The 24,720-nt window shown below is 60.2% G+C and overlaps 8 protein-coding genes across 8 annotated transcripts; 5 read left to right on the top strand and 3 right to left on the bottom strand.

Moving 5' to 3' along the window:
* Positions 1–1,562: 1,562 nt before the first annotated feature.
* On the bottom strand, positions 1,563–3,448 carry THITE_117634 (uncharacterized protein; the record flags this gene model as incomplete). Its single annotated transcript, XM_003654366.1, has 3 exons — positions 1,563–2,969; positions 3,064–3,220; positions 3,321–3,448. The coding sequence occupies 3 exons, from the start codon at positions 3,446–3,448 to the stop codon at positions 1,563–1,565; spliced, it is 1,692 nt and encodes a 563-aa protein (XP_003654414.1).
* A 3,755-nt stretch (positions 3,449–7,203) lies between these two features.
* Positions 7,204–9,573, top strand: THITE_2117434 (uncharacterized protein). Its single transcript, XM_003654367.1, has 2 exons — positions 7,204–7,946; positions 8,005–9,573. Exons 1-2 carry the CDS (start codon positions 7,362–7,364, stop codon positions 9,526–9,528), a joined length of 2,109 nt encoding a protein of 702 aa, XP_003654415.1. The 5' UTR covers positions 7,204–7,361; the 3' UTR covers positions 9,529–9,573.
* Positions 9,574–11,338: 1,765 nt separating this feature from the next.
* THITE_2117435 (uncharacterized protein) lies at positions 11,339–12,520 on the top strand. Its single transcript, XM_003654368.1, has one exon. It carries the CDS (start codon positions 11,733–11,735, stop codon positions 12,384–12,386), a length of 654 nt encoding a protein of 217 aa, XP_003654416.1. The 5' UTR covers positions 11,339–11,732; the 3' UTR covers positions 12,387–12,520.
* Positions 12,521–13,348: 828 nt separating this feature from the next.
* On the top strand, positions 13,349–14,323 carry THITE_2117438 (uncharacterized protein). Its single transcript, XM_003654369.1, has 2 exons — positions 13,349–13,503; positions 13,564–14,323. The coding sequence occupies exons 1-2, from the start codon at positions 13,434–13,436 to the stop codon at positions 14,160–14,162; spliced, it is 669 nt and encodes a 222-aa protein (XP_003654417.1). The 5' UTR covers positions 13,349–13,433; the 3' UTR covers positions 14,163–14,323.
* Positions 14,324–15,656, bottom strand: THITE_2117439 (uncharacterized protein). The gene has a single exon (XM_003654370.1). The coding sequence runs from the start codon at positions 15,568–15,570 to the stop codon at positions 14,485–14,487; it is 1,086 nt and encodes a 361-aa protein (XP_003654418.1). The 5' UTR covers positions 15,571–15,656; the 3' UTR covers positions 14,324–14,484.
* A 559-nt stretch (positions 15,657–16,215) lies between these two features.
* THITE_2117441 (uncharacterized protein) lies at positions 16,216–20,113 on the top strand. Its single transcript, XM_003654371.1, has 3 exons — positions 16,216–16,351; positions 16,427–19,766; positions 19,844–20,113. Exons 1-3 carry the CDS (start codon positions 16,325–16,327, stop codon positions 19,993–19,995), a joined length of 3,519 nt encoding a protein of 1,172 aa, XP_003654419.1. The 5' UTR covers positions 16,216–16,324; the 3' UTR covers positions 19,996–20,113.
* Positions 20,114–21,685, bottom strand: THITE_2117442 (uncharacterized protein). The gene has a single exon (XM_003654372.1). The coding sequence runs from the start codon at positions 21,528–21,530 to the stop codon at positions 20,232–20,234; it is 1,299 nt and encodes a 432-aa protein (XP_003654420.1). The 5' UTR covers positions 21,531–21,685; the 3' UTR covers positions 20,114–20,231.
* A 328-nt stretch (positions 21,686–22,013) lies between these two features.
* THITE_2117445 (uncharacterized protein) lies at positions 22,014–24,552 on the top strand. The gene is made up of 4 exons (XM_003654373.1): positions 22,014–22,654; positions 22,706–23,375; positions 23,424–23,905; positions 23,969–24,552. Exons 1-4 carry the CDS (start codon positions 22,106–22,108, stop codon positions 24,173–24,175), a joined length of 1,908 nt encoding a protein of 635 aa, XP_003654421.1. The 5' UTR covers positions 22,014–22,105; the 3' UTR covers positions 24,176–24,552.
* The last annotated feature ends 168 nt before the right edge of the window (positions 24,553–24,720 follow it).

Raw genomic sequence — 24,720 nt, forward strand, 5'->3', positions numbered from 1 at the left:
CCGTGACTGTCCAGACTTAGAAACCAACGAGAATGTCTCAAACACCAGAGGAGATTGAGGGTGCCGGGGGTGCTCAGCTGAGGTAGTGTAGGCGGGTGGGTGATCGACACGGCGGCGGATGGAGACACGACGTCACTCTGCAGGTCACTCACATCACCGCCTCCGCACCCTCGGTCGCCAAATAAACCGAAGACTTTAGCCATATCACGGCACGGGTACGACTTCAGCGGACAATATGCATTTGCCAGACATGATGAGCCTCAGCCGACTGTGGCCGCGGCAGAGGACGCAGACTCATCTGAAGATTCCCCGATGATGGTGGCGGCCAGCAATCGAGCACACGGACGAGATTTACGAAGCTATGAACGATCCCTTTGAGTACCTCGAAAATGAAAACAGGAAACAGAATTACCTAAACAGTCTGCGATGCCCAACCGACCATGCAAGGAAGAGGGTATCTCACATCACAGGCAAAAAAAGCCGACCCAAGGGGTATCAACCGGCTCCCAAGCCCACCATAACGCCCCAACCCTCCCAAACAACCACACCCAGATCCCGAAATCTTTACGCCTCTCCAACGCCAAGTACAGGAGAACTGAGGAGTGTGAGAGAGCGAGTGTCCGTGAGTTGATGAGAAAGCTTGAAAGCAGACCCCGAATCCAGCTCTGCCGTGTCATATCATGTCATGTCCTGTCATGCCCTGAAGAAAAAAAGAGCCGGGAAAGGAAGAAGAAGAAACGAAAAAGGGAGTCCCCAATCCCAGACCGTTTCCCATATTTCAACCCGACACTTCTCAGAATTGCGCATGGCAATGTGGCATTTTTTGTAATAGATCACCCCAACCTTCAAGTGCATGTATGTACCAACCCTGCTCTGTTCCGGTGATGCCATCGGGCGTTTCGAAACCGATGGTCCGGCGAGATGGGGATGGTTGATCGATCGATGACCGGCGGGGGCGCAGAAATACCAAGGTCGGAAAAGAAACAAGAAAAACAGACCCGTAGTTGAGCGCTGCGCAGCGCGAAATTGCCCATTTTGCTCCATGACTCAGTTTGTTATTGAAGCTCGAGTTGCGGACGTCGACAATCTGTCTCTCCGCTTGAGCCTGCTCCGCTCCCCAGAGGAACAAGACTGGCGGGAGGGCAGAAAAGGCGAGTCGACTCGGCTGTTGTTGTACATGGAGGGCTGAAAATGCGTGGCTGGAGACTAAGCTGGCGCAGCGGGAAAGGAAAATAACGGGAAACGCAAGAGCGGAGATGAGATTCTGACAATGCCGGGTGTTGTTGCTCTCTGTGATCGATCGTCGACTGTGACCTCTTCGGAATGAAGGTAACATAAGTCGTGACGTCGTTGCTGGTCTTCATTGAGACGAGAGAGAGAAATGCCGGCTGTGATGGTAGGAAATCTTTCGTAGGATGTGAAGAAGAAAAACCGTAGCCTCGTTACTTCGTGACATCGTCAGTCATGACAGTAAATTGCTTCAAAAGGTCGTGGAAAAGACGGCGAGATCATCATCCACCAGATAGGGACCTTGAGCTTGTGAGGTCGAAGTGAGGTCGGTTTTAGTTCTTCTTCGTCTCGTCGCCACGCGGATAAGAAGCGGCGTGATACTGCGCCTCCACCGACGGGCTCTTGAAGGGGCACTTGGCCAGCAGCTCGGGGTCGCCAGCAACGCTGCCCCGCAGCAGACCGAAGCCAGTGCCCGGGTTGAAGCCCAGGTACTGGCGGCCCGCGAGCAGCTGCCACACCATCCAGTAGATATCCTCAAGGCACGGCTCGCACAGCTCGCGCCAGACGGGGGGCGGGGGCCCGAAGTAGCGCGGCTCCTGCACGCCGGACCAGTCGAACATCATGGGCATGGCGTGCTGGACGGTCGGGCGCGGGAGGCCCTCGTACTTGCCGGGCTTGGCGCCCTTGTTGCGGTACGCGCGCTTGTGGTCCTCGCGCCACTGGACGCGCTCGTCGACCGGCGGCACCACCCAGCCGCCCTGGGCCAGGAGGGTGCCGTAGCGGTTCTGCGCGGGCGGGCCCGTGAACACGTTGACGACGTCGTTGCGGTCGGGCACGGCGACCACGCGGACCGAGTAGATGAAGGACTTCTTCTTGCGCGCGATGAAGGCCGGGTCCTTGTGGAAGGCGAAGATGCGGTCGAGCTCCTCGCGCTTGACGCGCGCGTTGCGGTCGAACTCCTGGCGGTGCCGGAGCAGGTCGGCCGCGCTGATGGCCGTCGATTCGTGGGCCGGGACCAGCGAGTCGAACGGGTTCTCGTCGTCGTCCAAGTAGACGCTGCCCTCTTCATCATCATCGTTCCCGTCGTGGCCATTGGGCGGCTGAGACTCGGCACCGGGGAGGTTATCAAAGCTGCCTGTGCACGGGAGGTTCTGGGTGCGCGGGATGCCGGCGCGGGGGCGGCTAAGGCCGGCAGCAGAAGAGGAAGCCGTGTCATCGGTAGCCTGCTGGCCGAGAGCAAGATTGCCGACGTCGGGGAGAGGGGTCGGCTTCTGGGGGGACTGAGCAGACTCGGAAGAGGCACTGGCCGGCTGAGGATGTGTGGGGATGTCGTCAGGCCGGGCGGAAGAAGAATCGGCGGCGGCGCCAGTTTGATCGTTGGCCGGGACAGCGACAGCCTTGCCCTTGCCTTTGTCGTCGGCGGAGGCGGGCGCAGCACGCTGCTCCTCCTCCTCCTCCTTGACTTCGGGGAGGGGCCTGGGGACGATCTTGGGGGGGTCGGCGCGCGGAACGGGGAGCTTACGAGCCGGCGCCGGAACGAGAGGGGGAACGACGATGGGCGTGAGCGCCGCGGCCTTCTCGTCATGGAGGGAGAGCCAGACAAACTCCGGGCTGATGCCGCATTTCTTGAGCAGCTCGTCGTCGGAGCCAGAGATCCGCTTGACTTGGATCTCGATGTAATGCTGGCGGAAGCCCTTGTGGTCGTTCAGCCAGTCGCCAAAGAACATGGCCCTGTTCCACTGCAGCCGAGATCGGTCAGCCTACCATCGCCTCGAAGGAGGAAAATCGAGACATAGTGAGGCTATAAGATCGGGTAAACAACAGAATACTTACGGTCATGGTCGGTTCCCACTTGGGGACGCCGTGGGTGATGCGCATGACCGACCTGGCCACGCTCTCGCTGAGCCGCCGGTCCTCGGCGCTCATGCCACCGCTGGCAGCAGACTCGCTGCCATCCTTGACTGCGGGATCATCGGGGTTGCCCGCCACCCTAGAGTGAGTCGCAGGGAATGTCAGCGATTATTTACCTCCGCCGCGTGGGTCATGAAAAATGCTTGCTGACAGCCATCAAATGGGGTCGCGGCACTTACCAGTCGACATGAAGAATCCTGTGATTCTTCGTCTTGTCGTAGTCCAGGAGATCCTGGAACTTCTTGGTCATCATGGCCACCACCTGTTGGTGGTGGTGGCCGGCGAGGAGGGCGTTGGTCGCCGCCATTTCGTCCCGATCGCTGTTTACGACGCTCGACACCTCGGGGAGTGTCGACGAGCTCTGAGAAATTGACTTCGGCGGCGATCGGGGCGAGTCGCGCACCGGAGGGAAGAGAGAGTAACGGGGGGTGGGCTCTGCTGGGTCGAACAAAAAGAGGTCAGCTTTTTGTGTTGTTTCGCAGAGTGTGGGAAAGGAAGCGAAGAGAGAGGAATTTCGAGAGGGCCATCGAGAATTTATAGCTCTGTGCTGTGGGCAGGCGCGGGTCCAGGGCGACTGATGCGCAACATGCTACTGGCCGCCTCGAGCTGGCCGTCGATGCGTGTCAGACCGGAGGAGAAGTGGTGAGCCGCAGCGGCTCGATCGCGGGTCGTTTCCGGCTGTGCTCATGGACCCGGGCACAAAAGACGTAGTGCCCATTAACCTTCTGCGAGGAGTTCTGCACACCATTCTCGATGGCCCTCTCGGAGGCCCTTTTGGCTTCCCTCATGGCCTCTCTTGTGTCTTCCCTCTTGGCTCGCCTCTTGGCCAAACCCCGTGGCATTCATCTTTGTTGACTTACCAGCACCCCCGCCGGCTCGGGGGTCGCCCCCCGGCTGGGCAGCACCATCGTGCTGCTGTTCCATCTTTCTGCCACCTGCAAGTTAGCCCAATGTCCTCAGCCGAGCATGAACCCTTCCTAACACAACACCCAACAGAGAGAAACCGAAATATCCGCCAATGGAGACTACCACCACCGGGCGGAGACGGCCATTTCCAGGCATTTCAACTAGCTCGATCTGCTCCATCTGGCCACCTCGCGAAAAAGCCCAGGTCTCGCAAGAAAGACGATATGGCTGAAGAGCAGGAAGAAAAGAGCCAACGAGAGGACAAAATGAAGCGATAGAAACGCAGTGTCTGGCGGATAAATATCCGTGTCTTGAAGCGTACATGCCGGCTTCACGATGGAGCCAAGGCACGCTGGCCTCGCCGTCTGCCGCGACCGGTCGGCCACCGCGGGTTCTCGCGCCGCCGAGCGGGCCCGGCGGGGAAGACCCGCGCGATCGCCGGGGTGATCCGAAGTTCCGGAAGACAGAAGAGCAGACAAAGGAGATGGACTTACGTTGTTGTTGTTGTTGCTGTTGTTGTTGTTGTTGTCTTTTTTTCAAAAAAAAGAAAAAGCGAGGGCGGCCACAACAACAGAACCGCGAGAGCGATGGCGATGAGGGAAGAAAGAGGAAGATTTTCAAAAACCACAACGGATTGCAGCTCTAATACTTGTGTGTGCATGGCCCAAGCGCAGCTCGCTATGCCTAAGGGGGACGAGTCAGGAGAGCTTCGAGTTCCTTCCTGCACTTGCTGGGGGCTGGCACCGCGTTGAGTTCCGTCTGAACTCACCCAGCGGTGGTGGTGGTGCCCCTTGGCCTTGTGGCTTCCCCCAAGCTCACGCCGGCTGGTAGGCGATGATGGAACATGGGTAATGTAGTTTAACAGTCAAGTAAAGTGGCCATATCGGTGTCAGGATACATCCAGTTCCAGGCCTTCACTTCTCTGGGTTTGGGGCAGTACACGTCTGAGCTTTCTTAACAGGCTTTCACTCTAGTTCTCCTACCGAGAACAACCACGGGATAAGGATAGGAAACAATGTGAACAAATGGGTACGACTTCGAATAAGAATTCAGTGATGGCACTGTACAGAGGAAACATGTTTGGGGGTTGCGGAGACGGAAGAACCCCAGGGCTCTAAGTTACAGGGAAGGACGTCCATGTGCCATAGTGATATCGTCCAGCCGGTCTCTGCATAATAGAGTTTGGCAGTCCCTGGAGACACATTGCCGAATCAACATGCGGTTCTATGTCCGGAGGTGTAATGGCCTTTGTGCTTGGCTACAACTAACAGTCCATTCAATGACAGCCTCAATTCTGCTGGCTTAACTCGGGGTTATGCTGAGTAACTTCCAAGGCACTGCCAGCATAACGAGTGATTACCTTTTCGCTCCTGGCGGGTGTTTCCCAAGCACGTGTCTGAGTCAAACTCTCGCAGTTCCAGATTGAGAAGATCGGAGGACACCGGCTGCATGAAACTTCGGGAGGCAAGAAGGCTTTCCCGACAGCCCTGTTCAGGGGGAGGGATTCGGACATTGGCGCTACTTTACGTCACGAACTGTGATGTGCTCTGAACCGGGGAAGTCGAGTTGGAGGCAATGCGGAAGACCCTGAAAATGTTGGAAAGGGGGGAATAGGGGTCAAACAAACAAACAAACGCAATGGAAGCAAAGCCAAACGCAGCACAGGATTAGGCAAAGAAAACAAAACACCTCTCTCATATCCACACTAGATCTTACACAAAAAATTGAGTTTCATGGCACCATTTCCGCACATCAATATGTTTTCTGGCTTGCAATGTCCGCTGCTGCTGCCGTCAACTTGGCGGGAGTTGATGTTGGACGTTGATGCGGCTGAACAGGGCTGCCGGAACGGGAGTTAATTAGCGTCAAGCCTTGGGCTGCGGGGTGGGGTGTTAGTGTGGGAGATGGGTCCGTGCGTGCCCAAACTGCCTGGCTGATCTTGACCTGACTCGACCCACACAGCGGCTCCTGCCGCCCAGTGGCAAGCCCTGCCATGCTCGGGATTAACTCAGCCATGGCCCAGTGCATTCGAGCAAAGCGCACGGTTGGCTCAGTCCAGCAGGGTCAGAAAACATCTGTGATGATACGACTACCTGTCAAATGCTCTAGATGTCATTGCTTGGATCTAAGGACTATCTTAGGTTCGTTTTGCAAATGACCCAATGATTCTAATTAGGTAGGGGAAAGAGGAATCGGTTCTCTGTGTCCTTTGTCTTCAAACAATCTGCGAAAACTTGACATGAGACCATCTAGTATAGCCTGCGGTACGATCTACACTACCTAGGCTCGATGCAAGGGCAAAAGTCAGTTAATGGAAATCCACCATTACTGTAGTTATACACTAAGCTTTCCATGCAGGTTCCACGGGGTTACATATGCGGACTACTGTGGTTCAACTTCTCAAGGTGTTCACGCAGCTGACTGAACCTGTTTGTGTATCCCATGCCCGGGAGTTAGGTGATTCCAAAGCGACCCAGCTTCGCCAGATATGGAAACCTGGAAGCAGGGCTTGGCAGACGCTGACTGGAGCCGCTAAGCCCAGGCTGTCAAGCGGGCCGGTGAGAGAACCCTGGAACCAACCAGCCCTGCAGCGCCACCCACGGCCCCGCCCTGGCAGCCCGGAATCAGCGAACGAACAGGCAGGGGGGAAAAATGAAATACAAAAAATAAAATCGTGATGTTTGTGGAGCGCTCGCTCCCTCCTGCTGGCTCCCTTCTCCGTCCCTCTCCTTCCCTTCAGCCCATCCGGTCCAGCACGCACCGCCTTCGCCAATTCTCCCCAAGGGCGCTTCTCTTCTTTCTATTACTGTTCCTCTCTTCCTGCCCGTTGACTTCCTCCTTCGGATCCGAGCGCGCGGCCTCTGTGTCAATCTGCCCTGCCACGACCTCTTCCGTCGCTTTCGCGTCTGGCCTCCGCGTCATCGCGTCCCTGCTGTCGCGTGGTCGAGGTGCATCGCAGACTAAAGTAGTCGCGCTTCGCATCCCTGTTCCTAGGTAGCGACAAAGCGGCGGTATCCTTTGACGAGAGGCTAGCCAAGTTTCTGCGCACTGCTGCCGCCTTTGTTGCAGCCAAGGCTCTCCGCGGCCGACCCACTCGCCCTTGTGCCTCGTGCGAGACGCGAACCCGTGCTCAAACCTCGACATCCTGCCATCTGTCGGTGAAGTCCCAAGGACACCATTGGCTTGGCTCGCTCGGCACTTGCGCTCCGATTGAGAACGCAGTCATCCGTGGGGAAGGCAGCAAGAGGAATCAAGCAACCAACAGTAATTTCAGTCAAACCTGCGATTGCGACTACCTGTGGCTTTGACTAGTCATGGCGAATCCGTTGCAGTTTGCCTACCGAACCCAGAAGGCCATCGGCGTCTTCGATGCCGCCCCGGTCTACGAAGCCCTTCCTGGGTTCGCCAAGCCCGAAGGGAACCTCCGGTGCTGTGTCTACTCGCCCTGTGGCCGATACTTCGCCTACGCCTCTAGCGATGGTGTCGTCGTTGTCGACGCTTCTGTCGGCCACGTGCTGACGTCGCTCCCGATCACGACCGTCTACGAGCTCGGCTTCTCTCCCCGTGGGACATATCTGAGCACGTGGGAACGCCCGGCCAAGGACGAAAACGGCGACGCCACCAAGAACCTCAAGATCTGGCGCACCGTCGAGGACCTGCCCCAGGGCACCGAGAAGCAACCGCTCGGAAAGTTCGTCCAGAAGTCGCAGTCGGGCTGGAACCTGCAATATACGGCGGACGAGAAGTATTGCGCCCGCATCGTCACCAACGAGGTGCAGTTCTACAACAGCGACGACCTGTCGACCGTCTGGACCAAGCTGCGCGTCGAGGGCGTGACCGACTTTGCCATCGCCCCGGGCCTGAACAAGAGCGTCGCCGTCTTCGTGCCCGAGCGCAAGGTAAGTACCCCCCAAACGTCCGAGTACCTGCTACCCAGTAGTCTGACATGTTCGACAGGGTTTGCCCGCTGCGGTCAAGGTCTACAACGTCCCTTCGTTCAACAGCCCGATCTCGCAAAAGACCTTCTTCAAGGGCGACAAGGTGCAGCTGAAGTGGAACGGCCTGGGAACGAGCCTGATTGTGCTGGCACAAACAGACGTGGACAAGTCGAACAAGAGCTACTATGGCGAGACGACTATGTATCTGCTGAGCGCCAACGGATCGTTCGACGCCAGAATCACGCTGGACAAGGATGGGCCCATTCACGACGTTGCCTGGTCTCCGAACTCGACCGAGTTCGGTGTCGTCTACGGCTACATGCCCGCTAAGACGACTATCTTCAACCACCGCGGCGTGGCTATCCACTCGTTCCCGATCGGTCCTCGCAACACCATCATCTTCTCGCCCACCGGCCGCTTCGCCTTGGTAGCCGGCTTCGGCAACTTGGCTGGGCAGATCGACGTCTACGATCTAGAGAAGGATTACCGCAAGATCTGCACCATCGAGAGCGGCAACCCCAGCGTGTGCTCCTGGAGTCCCGACAGCCGCTACATCATGACGGCGACCACGTCCCCCCGCCTGCGTGTGGACAACGGCATCAAGCTCTGGCACGTGGGAGGCGGCATCATGTACAACGAAGATATGGTGGAGTTGTACAACGTCATGTGGCGCCCCGTGCCGCTCGCCAACCTCCCTGCCAACGACAACCCGTTGCACCCGGTGCCGACCCCGCACGCATCGGCCCTGGCCTATCTCGGCACGGTGAAAACCCCGTCCAAGCCTGTGGGCGCCTACCGCCCGCCTGGCGCTCGCGGCACGCTGACGCCGCTGCACTTCAAGCGCGAGGACGAGGGCGGCGCGGCACACGTCGTCAGCAACGGCACTCCCTCAATCGGGCCCAACGGTTTCGGCCGCCCGCGGCACCTAGTTCCGGGCGCTGAGCCGGTCGAGCGTCCGTCGGTTCCCGGGGCGACGCCGGCCGATGACGGCAACGTGTCCAAGACGGCGGCGAAGAATAAGAAGAAGCGCAATAAGAAGGCCAAGGAGGGCGGCGGCCCCAACGCACCTACCGCTGCCGCCGAAGGTGGCCCCGCCCCGCCCCGCGAGCACGCAAACGGCTCGGGCAACGAAGGCCGTAGCCCCGACCGGCGCGGACAGCACGACCAGCACCAGCCGCGCAACGACAACAACCTGCATCCTGGCCAGCGCAACCGCAGCAACACTCAGCGCGCTCGCTCGCGCAGCCGTCCCGGCCATCAGGCTCAGGCTCAGGTTCCGGCTCAGGCTCCGACTCAGGCTCAAACTCAGGCTCAGGGCGGTGGCAGCGGCGGCGTTGGCGCCCCGGTTGCCGCGCCTGCCGGCGACGCCGGTGCTGCCGCGCCCAACCCCAACGCCAAGAAGATCCGGGCGCTGCAGAAGAAGATCAGGGCGATCGAGGACCTCGAGATGCGGCTCGCGGGCGGCGAGAAGCTGGAGGACACGCAGATCAAGAAGATTGGTACCAAGGCGGCGGTGCTGAAGGAGCTGGCCGAGCTGGAGTAGGAGCGCGTCGGGCTGTCGTGATGGCATGGTAGGAGAAAGGGGGTGAGGGGGGAGAGGGTGAACACACGCAAGGTGTGAAAGCCTTGTGTTTTATTTGCCTGCCTTTGCTCTTGGCACCACAGCCTCGCACATCGCTGGCGCTCCTCGTCATGCATGGCGTGTGCTTGCGGGAGCTGGGCTGGACGGGCAAGCTGAGAGCCGCCGCCCTGGTCCTGGCGCTCGGGGGATAGGACTGGGGCCGGATGAGGAAGAGTGGTGGGCTGCCAATGACGATCGGAGGGGGAGAGCCCTCGGCATGGCCTGGAATGGCTTGGACGAGGGTGAGGGGAAGAGGATGTCCGTCGACCGGCCTGGCTTCGCTTATCGATGCCGCGGTTGCGTAGCAGCGAGCAAATGCGAATGCAAATGCATAAGAATGCCAAAGTATGAAGAGCAGTTCGGGCTTTTTTTTTTTTTTTTTTTTTTTTTTTTGGACTGTGAACTATGTGTTGTCCGTGACTTGCCAGCATGATCTGAATCAGGGGCGATGTCTTCGCCTCGACGTGACCCCTTGAGTTCCATTTTCCCTTCCGTTGCCGCTCCCTTTCATGAGCCCCAGCGCAAGGGAAAGGGGTACACCTCTGCCTTGACAACAGTTCTGATCTCTCCTCTTCCTCGCGTTCTGTGGACGTACACCGCCAAACTTTGCCAGTCTGTTCTAACCCAAAGCCTCAAAATTCTAATCCTGATTCTAATCCTAAGCCTAAACCTAAACCTAAGCCTAAACCTAAGCCGAAGCATAAACCTAAGCCTGACCGCCAGGCCGTTACGACACAACCTTGGGACAGCGCCGAAGAGAGACGTGTCTCTCGTCTCCGGTTAGGGATGGTCAGGTGACATCTAGCCCGGGCTGAGGTCGTGTGAAACGATCTTCTTCTTCCCGCCTGTGTATTTTTTTTCGATCGCGTTGTCGGTGTACATCAGCGACCACCTCCAGCAACGCGGACGCATCACAACCCGCGATTTTGCCAACCTCAGCACGCTCCGAACCTTATGTATAAATTTTGTATCTATAGGTCGATTGACATCATCTACAGCACGCCAAGCACATCTGTCTTCAATTGACGCGTTGTACATTTTTGTGTTTTGTCTTCAACGACGCGTTCGCAAGCCCAAGATTCCTGCCGTTGCTCACAGTCAATGGGATCACACGCGTCGCTGGACCGCGCCCCCGCCGTCTCCGGCGCGTTTCTCGCCTCGCTGTCTCGGCCTAACCGGAGCGATGCTGACTGGTTCCGGGTGCGCGACGGATCCCTCACCTTCCTGCGCGCCGTCGGCCGGCGGGGGACCAAGGGCCCGCGGTCGCTGGTCGCGATGTGCCTCCGCGTGCTGGCGGATGCCGTCATCGCCGGATCGGAGATAGCGGTGAGCGACATGCCCGAGGCGCTGGTGGACGCGCTGTGGAGAGAGCTGCTGCCAAGGTGGGTGCTGCTGCTTACGCTACGTATGTTCTTTCGTGCTCAGTGACCTGGCTTCGCGTTGCTGGCTATGTGGGCGTAACTTCCTCCTCCTTAACTAACGTTAGAAACCTGGTAGGAACATGTCGCTCTTGGCTTGGGACACTGTCGCCGGCGGGCTTCACCGGAACAAGTTCCGGCGAGCGGCCGACATTGCCCGCGCGGGAGGCAAGCAACGCGCGACGACAACCATGACCATGGCTATGTACCGCTACTGCCAGGAGATCGTCCACCCGCCGTCGCAGCTGGGCGTCTACATCTCGCCACTGGCGCGCCTCCGCGGGTGCCTCGTGTACCTCTGCATCGACAACGGGCCCCGCTACGAGGCGAACGAACTCCTCGCCCTCGCCACGCTCCCGCAGCTGAGCGTGCTAGAGATCATCCAGCAGGACGCGTGGGAGAGCGGGATAAGTGATCGTGTAATCAGAGGGTGGAGCGAATCTGGGACGGGTGATGTGAAGCCCTTTCCCCGTCTGCGCGTCTTGAAGATCACCTCGAGGACACACGAGGTCACGCAGGCCGCGCTGCAGTACGTCCTGGCGTTCCCGAAGCTGGAGATCTTTGACGTTACCCGCACTTCCGGTCTCGGCGTGGCGCGGGGCGCGGGACATCGCGGGTGCGCATGGCTGGAAGGTTTCGGAACTCTGCAGAGGATCGCTGTTTCTGTCGTATGCCGAGGCGCACCTTGATGGGCAGGCGGCTGTCAAGATGGACAGGGCTGGCCGTGAGTGCATGAAATGGCTGTTTGAGCACGACGAAGAGGAGGTGATCTTGGTTCACGACCCGCGACAGGAGACAGGGTCGAAGCAGCGCGAAGAGCTCATCCAATCGCAAGGACGGGGCCAGGACGCGACAGACGACGACCGGCCGGGTTACAGCAAGCATCTCAACGACGGCTGGAGGGCGTGGCTGCAGGGCACTCACCCTTTGTTTGCGGCGCCCGACACGCCGGAGAGCAACGGCGACGGGTATGAAGCCTTGCCCGACGACTACCCTGGAGCCATCTACTCCTGGAGGTATGGAGCCATGGACGATGACGAAATCTTCTGGTTCCTGGCACTCCTCGACCAGCAGGAAGGCTACGACCGCGGGACCCATGCCATCCAACCTCAAGTGGCGGGCGTTACCATCGCCAAAGACCGATTCGTGAGCCTCCGCTTGCGTTGCCCATCTGAGAATCCGCGCGATCTGGGCTCTGATCGACTTGTGTTCTCGCGCATTTACAAATCTGTCCGCGATCCTGCTTGGACTCCTCCTGCACTACCGGTTCGCCCGCCGCGTCGTCCAGAGGACAGGAAGGAGACAGATCTCAGGCCGCGCAAGCGGCAGAAGGTCGCAGACTTGCTCGGGTCTTTCATGTGACGACCTGATCGCCTCGGGGCAACACTCGCGCATGAGGCTTAAACCCATCTCTGTGTGCCATTGCCGATCGTGGATGGATTCGTCTGCCGGGAAGCAACAGGGTTGAAGGGAACGCGAAGTGTTGGGTCCTTGGTTCGACAGCCAGGCGTGTCCTGTGATAACTTAGCTCAGGGCGACAGGAGCAGGCATGTCTCAAGCAAAAAATTTCTCTGCTCCCCGACGGTGCAGCAAGCTGCCAGGGATAGAGGGTAAGTGCAAGAAGTCAGTCTATCCTCCAGTTTCCCCTCCAGAATGCCATGGCGTAAGACTAGAACCAGAGTGAATATGAAGGAAGAGTTTTACGAATGTGAGGAGGAAAGAGAGAAGAGAAATGGGATGAGCGTCCCAGACGGTGCTTTTTAAACAGCCCTCCACAGCGGGGCGCGTTGGCCAACCAGAAGCTGCTCACTGCGGTAACGTAACGTACGAGTATCCGAGTAACTATCCGGACTTGGTCTTGACCTTACCAAGGCGTCGCGTGAGGCAGCCCCCAACCGAAAGTCGGAGATGTAGCTGCGCATGCCACAGCGATTCGAGGTCCTCGAGGTGCTTAAGCATCGTCTTACTTAGACAGGGGCTTTTTGCGGCAACCTGCAGCAGAGAGACGAGCCTTACCAGTTGGTTGAGGTTGAGGCCTGCGGTAATCACTGAATACGAGTTACTTGGACAAGCACTCGACGACTTAGCCAATCAGATTGCGACTATTTCCTCCGCCGTGAGTCAAGTGCCCCGCGATGAGGGGCCGGCTTCTGGGCAGGCATCGTTTCTTTTGAACTTGGCGTCGCTCCATCGTTCCGTTTTTTCTGCGAGTTTGAGGTTCAGCTTGCGGCAGGCGTGATTTGGTCCGAGTTTCGTTTCTGCTCTGGCTTGGCGGCTTGATAACAACCTGGAATTTTACGGAACAGACCCTTTCGGTTCTTGATTTGACACCTCCAATACAGACTACCCCGCAGCCTCTGTCCCGCACACACGACAGTCGACGCTCGACAGCATACAGTTCGCAACACAATGGCAGGCGGCGGTCCAGGCGCAGCCTCCCGCGGTCGCAGCGGCAAGTTCAGGAAGTACACCCGCGGAGGTCAGTACAGATGCCCATGCCCCATTTGAATGCGCACGCGACCTGACCCCGCGGCACCAGGTGGCAAGCACTTCTCTCGCGACCTTCAACCACGTGATGCCGACGGCAACGAAGTGAGCATGTGGAGCGAGGACGCCGTGAGGCAACTCGGGGCGTCCGACGAGGACGAGGAGGAGTCTGAAGAGGAGGAGTCGGAGGAAGAGTCGGAGGCCGAGGCCGGCGGCGCCGGGCCTTCGACGACGGCTACCGCGCTCAGCCGCGAGGAGCGCAAGAAGGAGAAGAAGGCCCGCAAGGAGGCCGCCATCGCCAAGGCAAAGAAGCAGGTCCAGGTTGGCGACCTGCCGCCGAGCGAATCGGAAGAGGAGAGCGAAGAGGACGACCTGCCCGCGAATCCCAACCACTCGCGCCAGGCTCGCAACCAAACTAAGCCATCCAGCGTCGATGAGGCCGCCGAGGGCGTGGGGAAGCTGAGCGTGGCGCCTAGCAGGCGCGAGCGCGAGGCGATGGAAGCGCAGGCGGCGAAGGAGAGGTACCGCAAGCTGCACGAGGCCGGCAAGACGGACGAGGCCAAGGCCGATCTCGCCCGCTTGAAGATCATCCGGGAGAGGCGAGAAGCCGAGGCAGCGCGGAAGCAGGTATGTTGTTTACGGTTTGATTGAGGGACCCGACAGCACTAACCACTTCGCGCAGGCTGAGAAGGAGGAGAGGGAGGCTCGAGAGAGGGAAAAACGGGCCGAGATCGAGGCAAGGGAAGCCAAGAGGCGCGAGGCAGCCCTTGGCCCGAAGAAGGGCAAGAAGAAATGAAGCATCTTCCATAGGTTACTCCCATTTCTTCAACCAGTTCCTGATTATTCCCGCCCTCTCCCGTGAATGCCTGGCTTCGAGAAGGCCGACGGCGCTCTATCCGAATCTATCACCTCGCGAAAGACCGACCAGCTGGGAGTGAACATGTACATACAAGCATGATAAGAGACACTGCCATCAAGGCATGCCGGCAAGCCCCTCGGTGCCCACCGCTTCTTTCCAAAGCCCATCGAAGTCCACCCCGTTCGATTTGAACATGTCCCTGACCTTCTTGGCGGCCTCGACCTGCTTCTCAGCGGTAAACCCGCCGGGCTGCGTCGTCTCGAACTGGATCATCTCGATCCAGCGGAAGAACAGGTCCTCCTTCCCGAGCGCCGCGAGCGCGTCCCGGAAGGCAAACACCTGCCGCCGCCGCTCGTCCTGCTCCGCATTCCCCCCCATGCCCAAGTCAATGGTGAGCCAGCCGAACCGCTCGTGATGCAGCAGCGCCACCGTCCCAAACGCCTCCAGCGCGATCTCCTTCTTGTCCACCAGCCTCGTAGCATCCACCATGGCCTTCCAGTCCAGATCCCACTCCCCATCCATCGTCAAATACCCCGTCTTCCGCTGCATCAACAGCGGCGCCGTAGCAGCACGCACGCGGCCCAGCACGGCCTCGCGCGCCTCTTTCGCCTCGGCGTTTCCTTCCTCAAACAGATCCCCGCCCCCCACCAGCCCGCGATCCCACCGCTCCCTGCTGCGGCGCACGTAGACCTCGCGGTCGCGGAAGCCGACGGCCCAGCGCCAGGCGAGCGGGCTGCCGCGGCCGCGGGTGCCGACGGCGAACTCGTAGGGCCAGGGCCAGACGAAGACGGCGAGCACGAAGTCGAGCAGGAAGGTCAGGGCGCGGCGGGCGACGGCGCGGGCGAGCGCGGGCCAGGGCAGGTCGGCCGCGCGCACCGTCGTCTCGTTGGCCGCGCCCAGCAGCGTCGACGACAGCAGCGCCGCGTACCACGGCGCCACGTACGCCACCCGCCACGCGAACAGCGCCGCCACCGCCACGTTGAGCAGCACCGGCACCGCGAAGATGTTGCGCTTGAACGCGGCCGGGCGCGGGTCCACGTGCGCGATGTAGATGTGGCCGGTCGGCAGCGTGCGGGTGAACGGGTCCAGGGAGGAGGGAGCCGGTTTGAAGGGGTGCGGTGGGGTGGTGGGAGATGATGGGGAGGATTTCTTGGAGGAGGAGGAGGGGGTGAGGCGGGCTTTGGCGGATTTGGGAGGCATGGTGTTGGCGGGGGTTGGGGGAAGGAGGGTGGTTTGGGTGGTTCTTCGGCGCTTGTGTGAAAAATTGGAGTTGGTCGAGGAGTCAAAATGAGCAGCGGCGTATGTATGGTTCGGGGAGGTTGAAAGTTGAGAGCATGAAACGCCTAACAATGAATTGGTTTAAAAGGATCGCTTATAGTGGGTTGAGAAATGTGTCTTGCGGTAGGTTCAAGTGTTTTCTGGAATCCATCGTCAACAACCTTCGACGATGGAAGGGGACTACGCGAGCTCGCGGTGATGGTAAGTGGAACCTGCTCCCACTTCCTGTAACCCCAACCCTGTAGTTAGTGGTCAAAACAGACTACCACTCGATGCACGGAGGTCCCTCCCGACTCTTCGCTCCTCATTCCAAGTCTTGTAAGGCAGTATTTTCGATACCCTAAGCAGTTTAACGAATCAATTTGACATCTATTCCCCTTATTCTTTCCCCTTCTTTTCTCGTTGTCCACCCGGTGTTGTGAATCGAAGCCTTTCCTCGCTCTGGGTGCAACCCCCGATTGGGAAGGATAGGTACCTCACTAAGTGGGCCCCCACACACCCCTGTCGAGCTCGCTCCAGGGACATCCATCCAGCGCTTCGGACTGGAAGCTCTGGGCCGAAATTTTGGAGCGGACGGCCGACTACAAGTATTCCGCCCACAGTCCGGATTACAGCAACGCCCCGACTGCGAGCGACTCTCTCTGCTGAAGAGAGCCATGCCCCGCCCGATTCAATGATGATGCGACGCGGACTATGGCAGCAGGTGCGTGCAAGACCACTCGTGCGACCTTACGCCGGATAGCTTGAGACTAACATCTTGCTTGCTGCCCCGAAGCAGAAGCGCCCGTCTGCGTGCCTGCTCTGCCGCTACAGCGGCGGTGGCTACGGTTCTTACATCCGCCCGCTCCATCGACCGTCGAGCTCAGGTGACAACGTAACAGTACCTGGTGCGCTGCCGGGGAGGGCCTTGCCGGCTTTCGCCCGTTCGACTCGATTGTACTCCGTTGCGGCAGCCGCGCCGAGGCATGGAGGACTGCGCAGCACCGTGAGCCCGCGCAAACCCACCGGCGCGTGGGCCTCAGCAGAGTCGGCAGAGCCAAGGACATTGCAACGACCGTTCTCGACCGGTAACTTACCGAGCTGGGCTACACAACCGGTGCGGCCGGCTGCGAGCAGTGACGGCTTGCTCCCGCATGAGCGCGCCGCAAGGGAGAAGGCCTTGGCCAGCACGCGGCCGCATCCCGCGTCCGCTGGAAAGGTAGCCCAGGCCGCGCCCGACCAAACCGCGCCCGAGCAGGCCGCGCCCGAGCAGGCCGCGCCCGAGCAAGCCGCGCCCGGGCGGGTCAACGGTCGCGAGGCTGCTCCTCGGCCGGCCAAGCAAGCCGGGACAGCACCAGCACCCAAGACCCCAGCACCCAAGACCCGCGCGCCCGCTTGGGCGTCCGCTGCACCGTCGTGGTCCAATGCCCCATCGTGGACAGGCGGCGCCCCACCCGCTGCGGCCGATCCAGGCTCAGTGAACGAGCAGCAGCGAACGGACCCGCTGGCATCCCTTCTTCCGCATGAACGCGCTGCGAGGGCCGCTGCCCGCTCGAAGCCCCAACCTCAACCTCAACCTCAACCTCAAAAACAATCTCCCCGTGGCCCGCTGGATGATCTCGTTTCCTTCGAGGACGTGACTTCGGCGCGCGCTGCCCCACCGGGCGGCCGATCCCGGCCCTTGCAAACGAACGGGGGTTTCCGCTGGCTGCCAGGCTCCCTTGCGCAAAAGCAGGAAGACGAGGGCGAGTGGAAGAACCTCACCCGGCGTGAGCGGAAGGCCCCCTTGCCATTTGAGCCGTTCAAAATGGCTGATTCCCCGCGCCCGCAAACCACGTCGAGGCCGCAGCGGGGCAGCCGAAATAGTCGGCCCGACCCATTCGGGGGCTTGGAGCGAGGTGCGGCTGGTGGCCAGGCGGCGGCTTGGGCGGGTTCCAACACCGACGCAGACCCATGGAAGCTCGTGGAAAAGAGTGTTGCGAGACAGGAAATGCTCGCAGAGAAGGCGGCCAAAGATACCTTTAAGAGCAATTGGGACTGGGCAGACAAGTACGAACAAGAGGTCAGACAGCCCAGAACACCGAGAGGGGCGAGGGATACGCCGCTACCGTTCGAGCCAATCAAGCCAGCGCGTGCTCCCGGTGCTATTGAATATGATCGTGAGGACGAGGAGAGGCGTGAACGGTACGGCCGCGGCGAAGAGAGGAGCGAGCGCTACGGCCGCGGCGATCGGTACGGCCGCGAAGAGCGTGTGGAGCGGCGGGAAAAGCCCAAGAAGTCCAAGCGTCGACAGAGGGAATTGGATGAGGATGACGACGACTGGGATGAAGACTACGAGGAACGGCGGCAGCGGAGGGCCGAGAGGGAGAGGCGGAAATTGGCCGAGGCCGAGGCCGAGGCAGGCCCAACGCCCATCTTCCTACCCGAATATATTAGCGTGTCGAATCTGGCTCTGGCCTTGGGCGTGAAGGTTGACGTCTTCGTTTCGCAGCTGGAGGAACTCGGCTTTGAGGACGTCAGCAAGGACAACATCCTCACGGGCGAGACAGCAGCGCTGGTGGCCCAGGAGTACGGCTTCGAGCCGACGGTCGACACCGGCGAGGGCGAGGACCTCAAGCCGGCGCCCCCCCCTGCGGACCCCTCCTCGTTGCCACTTCGGCCGCCCGTTGTCACCATCATGGGCCACGTCGATCACGGCAAGACCACGCTACTGGATTACCTGCGGAAGTCGTCCATCGTCTCCCAGGAGCACGGCGGCATCACCCAGCACATCGGCGCCTTCTCGGTCAGTCTGTCGTCGGGCAAGCAGATCACCTTCCTAGACACGCCCGGCCACGCCGCCTTCCTGTCGATGCGTCAGCGCGGCGCCAACGTGACCGACATCATCGTCCTCGTGGTGGCCGCCGACGACGGCGTGATGCCGCAGACCCTCGAGGCCTTGAAGCACGCCCAGAACGCCAAGGTCCCGATTATCGTGGCCATCAACAAGATCGACAAGCCCGAGGCCAACATCGAACGCGTCAAGGCCGACCTCGCCGCGAACGGTGTCGAGATCGAGGACTACGGTGGCGACGTGCAGGTCGTCTGCGTCAGCGGCAGGACGGGCCAGGGCATGGCCGACCTCGAGGAGAACATCCTGCTGCTGGCAGAACTGCTCGACATCCGCGCCGAGACGGACGGCATGGCCGAGGGCTGGGTGCTGGAATCGACCATCAAGCCGATCGGGCGCGTTGCCACGGTGCTGGTCAAGCGCGGCACCCTCCGGCCCGGCGACTTCATCGTGGCCGGCCGAGTCCACGCCAAGATCCGCTCGCTTCGCAACGAGGCCGGCGTAGAAATCGCCGAGGCACCGCCGGGCACCGCCGTGGAAGTCCTCGGATGGAAAGAGCCCCCGGAAGCAGGCGACCAGGTCCTGCAGGCCCCCGACGAAAGCAGGGCCAAAGCCGCCGTCCGCTACCGGCAGGAACTAAAAGAGCGCGGCGAGGTCATCAGCCAGATGGCCCAGCAAGAGCAAGAGCGTCGGGAGCGCGAGCGCGAGCGCGAGCGTGAGAAGGCCCTGGCCGAGGAAGCCGATCCTCGTAATAAACGAGGCCAACGCCACCAAGGCGAGTTCCCCGAGGAACCCGCTCCCCCGGACGCGGACGAGGCTCCTCCCGCCAGCACGACCCAATACGTCCCCTTCATCGTCAAGGGCGACGTGCACGGGTCGGTCGAGGCGGTGACGGCGGCGCTGCTCGAGCTGGGCAACAACGAGATCCGGGCCAAGGTGCTCGCGTCGGCGCCGGGCATGATCACCGAGTGGGACGTCGAGCGCGCGGCCGTGTCGGGCAGCACCATCGTCAACTTCAACACCGAGACGCCCAGCCACATCAAGCGGCTGGCCGCCGAGGCGCGCGTGCCCATCCTCGACCACAACATCATCTACCACCTGGTCGAGGACGTGCGCGCCCGCCTCGAGGACGCCCTGCCGCCCGTCGTCGTCAAGAAGGTCGTCGGCGAGGCCGACGTCCTGCAGATCTTCCCCATCAACATCAAGGGCCGCAAGTACAAGAACATCGCCGGCTGCCGCGTGGGGAACGGTACCGTCAAGAAGGGCAGCAAGGCCCGCGTGATTAGAGGCGGCGAGAATATCTTTGAGGGTGAGTCCTACCTATTATTACCTGCTTACCCTGTCATTTTTTTTGGTTCCTTGGACTAACGTGGTTGCTGTTATTAGGCATCATTGAAACCCTCAAGCACGTCAAGAAGGACGTGGACGAGATGAAGAAGGGCAGCGAGTGCGGCATGTCGTTTGCAGACTGGGATGAGCTCCAGGTCGGAGATCATATCCAGGTTCTGGAAGAGTTTACTGAGAAGAGGAAGTTGTAAGATTAGGGGGCGATGTGGGTTTTGTAACGTGTATAGATCAGGCGGGGCATTTTAGAGTGGTCAGGTCATGTCACGGGCTGTTCTAAATAAAAAAAGAGATGGGGGCGGATGGCTTGGGGCTGGCATCCGCGGTGTAGATGTCAATCAACCCATGTACATGTACAATAATAGATCGCTCTTATATGTCAAAGCACGGCCGGAAGAGGCAACACCGCCCAGTGACTGAGATCCTGAGATCACCACCTCCTCGGCGCCGACGCCCCGCCTGACGAGAACGTCCTGCTCGTCGTGGTGATGCGCGACCGCTCCTTTTCCAGCCTGACCAGCCCGATCCGGTCGGTCAGCGGCGTGGCGTTGATGATGTTGTCGAACTCGGCGTCGTCGGACCCGTTGTCCGAGTCCGGCTCCGCGTCCGAGTCCGGCTTGAACTGCTGCTGCGGCCGCGCGATCGTCTCGAGCGGCTTTTTCTCGTCCGGTTGCGGGTTGGAGAAGGGCTTGGAGGCGAGGATCTTGCGGCGGATCGCTTCCATCTCGGCGTCGTCGTCTTCGTCTTCTTCGCTGTCAGAGGGCAGCGCGTAGCGATCTTTTTCTTTTGGTTGTTGTTGTTTTTGTTGTTGTTGCTGTTCTGCTCGTACTTTTGGTGGCGGTTTGCTACCGAGGTAGATGCCGTCTATGCTTTCTTGGTCGTCGTCCGGCTCTCCATCGGCGTTTTCATCATCCTCCCCGTCGTCGTCGTCACTGCCGTCAGCTTCCGACTCCTCCTCGTCCGACTCCACAGGTGCCCTCCGATTCATATTTCCGCCCGCCCACAGATCATCGGGATCCCCCTCCTCCCTGCTCTCGGCATATTCCCGGTCTAGCCGCTCCATCCATTCTTGCTCCGCCCTCTTGACCGCCGCCTCGTCCTCGCACGCCGCATACCTCTTCAGCAGGCTCGCGTTGATCTCCAGGAACGCGGATCCGTACGAGAACGGGGCCAGCACCTGGACGGCCCAGTCATGGTGGCCGCAGATGGCAAAGGCGGCGGCCAGCGCCTCGGCGCAGTTCAGGCGCCACGGCTTGCCGTAGTTGACGGTGTTGGCGGCGACCAGGTAGGGCAGCAGGCGCTCGCACCGGCCGCCCACCTTGCCCCACTGCACCTCCTTGGTGCGGGCCCACGAGCACTCGACCACGGCGGCGCCGTACTGCTCCAGCAGCGGCCGGTCCGCGGGCGACAGCGTCTGCTTGCCGTTGGGCGTGATGACGACGCCCGAGTGCCGCTGCCCCAGGTGCAGCTCGCGCATCAGCCCCAGCTTCATCAGGCGCTTGCCGGAGCACCGCTTCGGGTCGCAGTGGCCCAGGTCCCAGCAGGCGGCCTTGAACGCGGGACGTGAGCGCGACGAGGCGTTGGCCGATGGGGCAGCGCTGCCGTCGGGATTGTTGCCATTGCCGTCGCCATCGTGGTTGTCGGCGTTCTGGCGTCGCGGGTTTCGCGGCGGTCCGCGGTTGTATTGCTTCCCCCGGGACGAGAAATTGTCCTTTTTGTGGCGGACCATGTTTGGTGCCAGGGCTGTCTACTTAGGTATGGGAGATGGATGGAAAAGGGATGTGAGGGTGAACCGGCCCTAGCTGTACGGAGTAGTACTGCGTAGAATTCTTTTTTTCAACTGACTGGTCTTTGCTGAGACTCAACGTCACACTTGATAATTTCAGCTCTGGAACGTCCGGATTGTCAGGAAAGGTGGGGGGGGGGGGGGGGGTGGTTTGCAGGTAGCCCCGCTCCCCCACTTCCAGTCTCCGAGACCCACACCCACTGCGTGCTGACAGGGGTGCTTACTCCGTGCAGCAGTTGGCTCACTCTCTTGGCCGTGCATGCTCCGTCATGCTCCTCCTCCTCACGCAACCCGAACCCACCACTGGGGTCCTAGCTCAACCACTTGCGCGTAACCCGAAGCCTGGAGTTGCTCATCGCGTGTTGCGCACAGAGCATACGCATTCGACGGGGCGGCACTGTACCTGTCGCAAACCGGACATCCAGTTTAACTAACTCGGTTCGTTATTGCTTACAGGACACATAGTCTACCCCAACACTGGCCGGGACTGGGACGCGGCTGCGCACCGCATTGTCACCATGGAGGCAGCTTCGGCGCGGTACGCTGCCCGAGATCGCTGGGGGGATATGGGCAGCCACCCGGCACCCTCGCAGCTGCTGCGCTTCATCCAGGCTGCCTGCAGTCCCGAGAACTACGAGCCCAACCTCGCGCTGAACCTCGAGATCGCCGACCTGATCAACGCCAAGAAGGGGCCTGCCCCGCGCGAGGCCGCCATGGCCATCGTCGGCTACATCAACCACCGCAACCCCAACGTCTCGCTGCTCGCCCTCAACCTGCTCGACATCTGCGTCAAGAACTGCGGCTATCCTTTCCACCTGCAGATCAGCACCAAGGAGTTCCTCAACGAGCTGGTGCGCCGCTTCCCCGAGCGGCCTCCCGCCCGCCCCTCGCGCGTCCAGCTCAAGATCCTCGAGGCCATAGAAGAATGGCGCGGCACCATCTGCGAGACGAGCCGATACAGGGAGGACCTGGGCTTCATCCGTGACATGCATCGCCTGCTGAGTTACAAGGGGTACACTTTTCCCGAGGTCAGGAGGGAGGATGCTGCCGTGCTGAATCCGAGCGACGTATGTGACGCCCCAGGTCTGCATGTCCGTGCATTGCATTAACGTCTGCAGAACCTCAAATCGGCCGAGGAGATGGAGGAGGAAGAGCGCGAGGCCCAGTCTGCGAAGCTGCAGGAGCTTATCCGGCGAGGCACGCCCGAAGCCTTGCGGGAGGCGAACCAGCTGATGAAGGTTATGGCCGGTTACGACACCCGATCCAAGGTCGACTACCGCGCTAAAGCCGCCGAGGAGGTTGCCAAAATCCAGCAGAAGGCGAGACTGCTCGAGGAGAGGTTAGAGGCCTTCAAGCCGGGGGACAAGATGGTGGACGGCGACGTTTTCTCGGAGCTTGCGGCTGCACTGTCGAGCGCCCAACCAAAAATTCAGAAAATGTGCGAGGAGGAATCCGACGATCATGAGGCCGTGGCGAAGCTGCTCGAGATCAACGACAGCATACACCGGACGGTGGAGCGGTACAAGTTACTCAAGAAAGGCGATATCGAGGGCGCGCAACGAATAGCCAAGGGCGCGCCAGTTGCGACAGGCCGTGCGAAGGGCACCGGCGCGGCAAACGAACTTTCCCTGATCGATCTCGACGACTCGGAGGCGAATGGCGCTTCTGCGGGCCAGGCCGCACCGTCGGCAGCGGGAGTCGAAGACGACCTTCTCGGCCTCTCAATAGCGGACACGAACAGCCACGGCCAGACCGGAGGGATTGCTTTGGGGTTCGGAGCCAATACGAGTGAGTCGTGTGCAGCCCAACTTGCCGAGCCACCGCTGATAGTTTCAGATGTCCCCGGCCCGGCTTTGCTCTCCTCTGTCACCCAAAGTAATAGCGCGAAGGGCCAAGTACCAACATCTACACCATCGCCCGCTCCTTTCTCACCCTTCTCGTCCTTCACTTCGGCGCCTAGTTCACAGTCAGGCACCCCGCAGCCGCCTCAAAGATCGGCCTTCTCACCTCCGTCGCAATCACAAGCCACGGATCCCTTCGCCGCATTGTCTTCGCTTACGCAACAACCAGCCACGTCTGGGCAATCCGCCGCGGCAGCCAATGACGACGACGAGTGGAACTTCTCCTCTGCGCTCCCACCCGAGACGCCGCAGTTGCCCAAGGAGCACAAGGCCGTGGTCAACAACACGAGCCTGAAGATCGACATGATCGCCAACCGCACAGTCGACACAGACCCTTCGATTAGCTTGCTATTTGCGTTCACCAATAACACTGCTCAGCCGATTTCTGAACTGCATTTTCAGTTGGCCGTAACCAGGGTAAGCGGCTTGAGACCCCGCTGCTTAGCTTCAGTTATGGATGGGTGCTAACTTTCTTAACAGGGCTACGAGCTACAGTTGAAGCCACAGTCGGGGAGGACGTTGGAGCCCAAGCAGAGCCGAGGTGTCACGCAGTCAATCAACGTATATCACGCCGGGAACAAGACCCGGAAGGTCGAGGCGATCAAGCTAAGGTGGAAGGTTTCGTACAAGGTTGGCGGCGACCTGAGGCAAGAGATGGGCGAGATTGCCGAATTTTCTGTTGCATAGTGAACTGGAACCGTGCCGGCGTGTTTCAAGCGTGTTGAGACGGGACTAGATGATCGCAATGGAAAATCGCTCAGTGTCAGGCGCTATGAGACAGGAGGTTGAGCGGTAGGCGGCAGGGTCTGTTGTGCTCAGCACCGGCTGACTCCGCCAGGGTATACATACACATTCCACGTTGCAAATTGCAAATTGCCGCAGCGGCAGCGGAAATCGCTATCCTACCAATGCCCAAACTTGCCTGTCTTTTTGCAGCTGACTGACTACCTGGGGGGCGAAAGGGGCTCGTCCAAGTTACCCGTCTTCATCTGGTGTACGGCGCTTCTCAGCACCTAGACCGTTGGATGTGTCCCTTCTCCTGGTCTTTTGTCGAGAGCGCCAGTTCAGAAACCAGAAACGCCGCTCTCTTTGCTGGAACTGAGCTTATCTGGGGCTCGCAAGAGCTGGTAGCAGCCAAATCCTCCTGAAGGAGGGCGACGATGCTGGGACACACAGTTCTCGCCGAAGCCCAACAACACGGTCGCTTGGCGAGCAAGTAGCAGACATGTACA

This window comes from Thermothielavioides terrestris, chromosome 3 (assembly GCF_000226115.1).
Source record: "Thermothielavioides terrestris NRRL 8126 chromosome 3, complete sequence".
Lineage (NCBI taxonomy): Eukaryota > Fungi > Ascomycota > Sordariomycetes > Sordariales > Chaetomiaceae > Thermothielavioides > Thermothielavioides terrestris.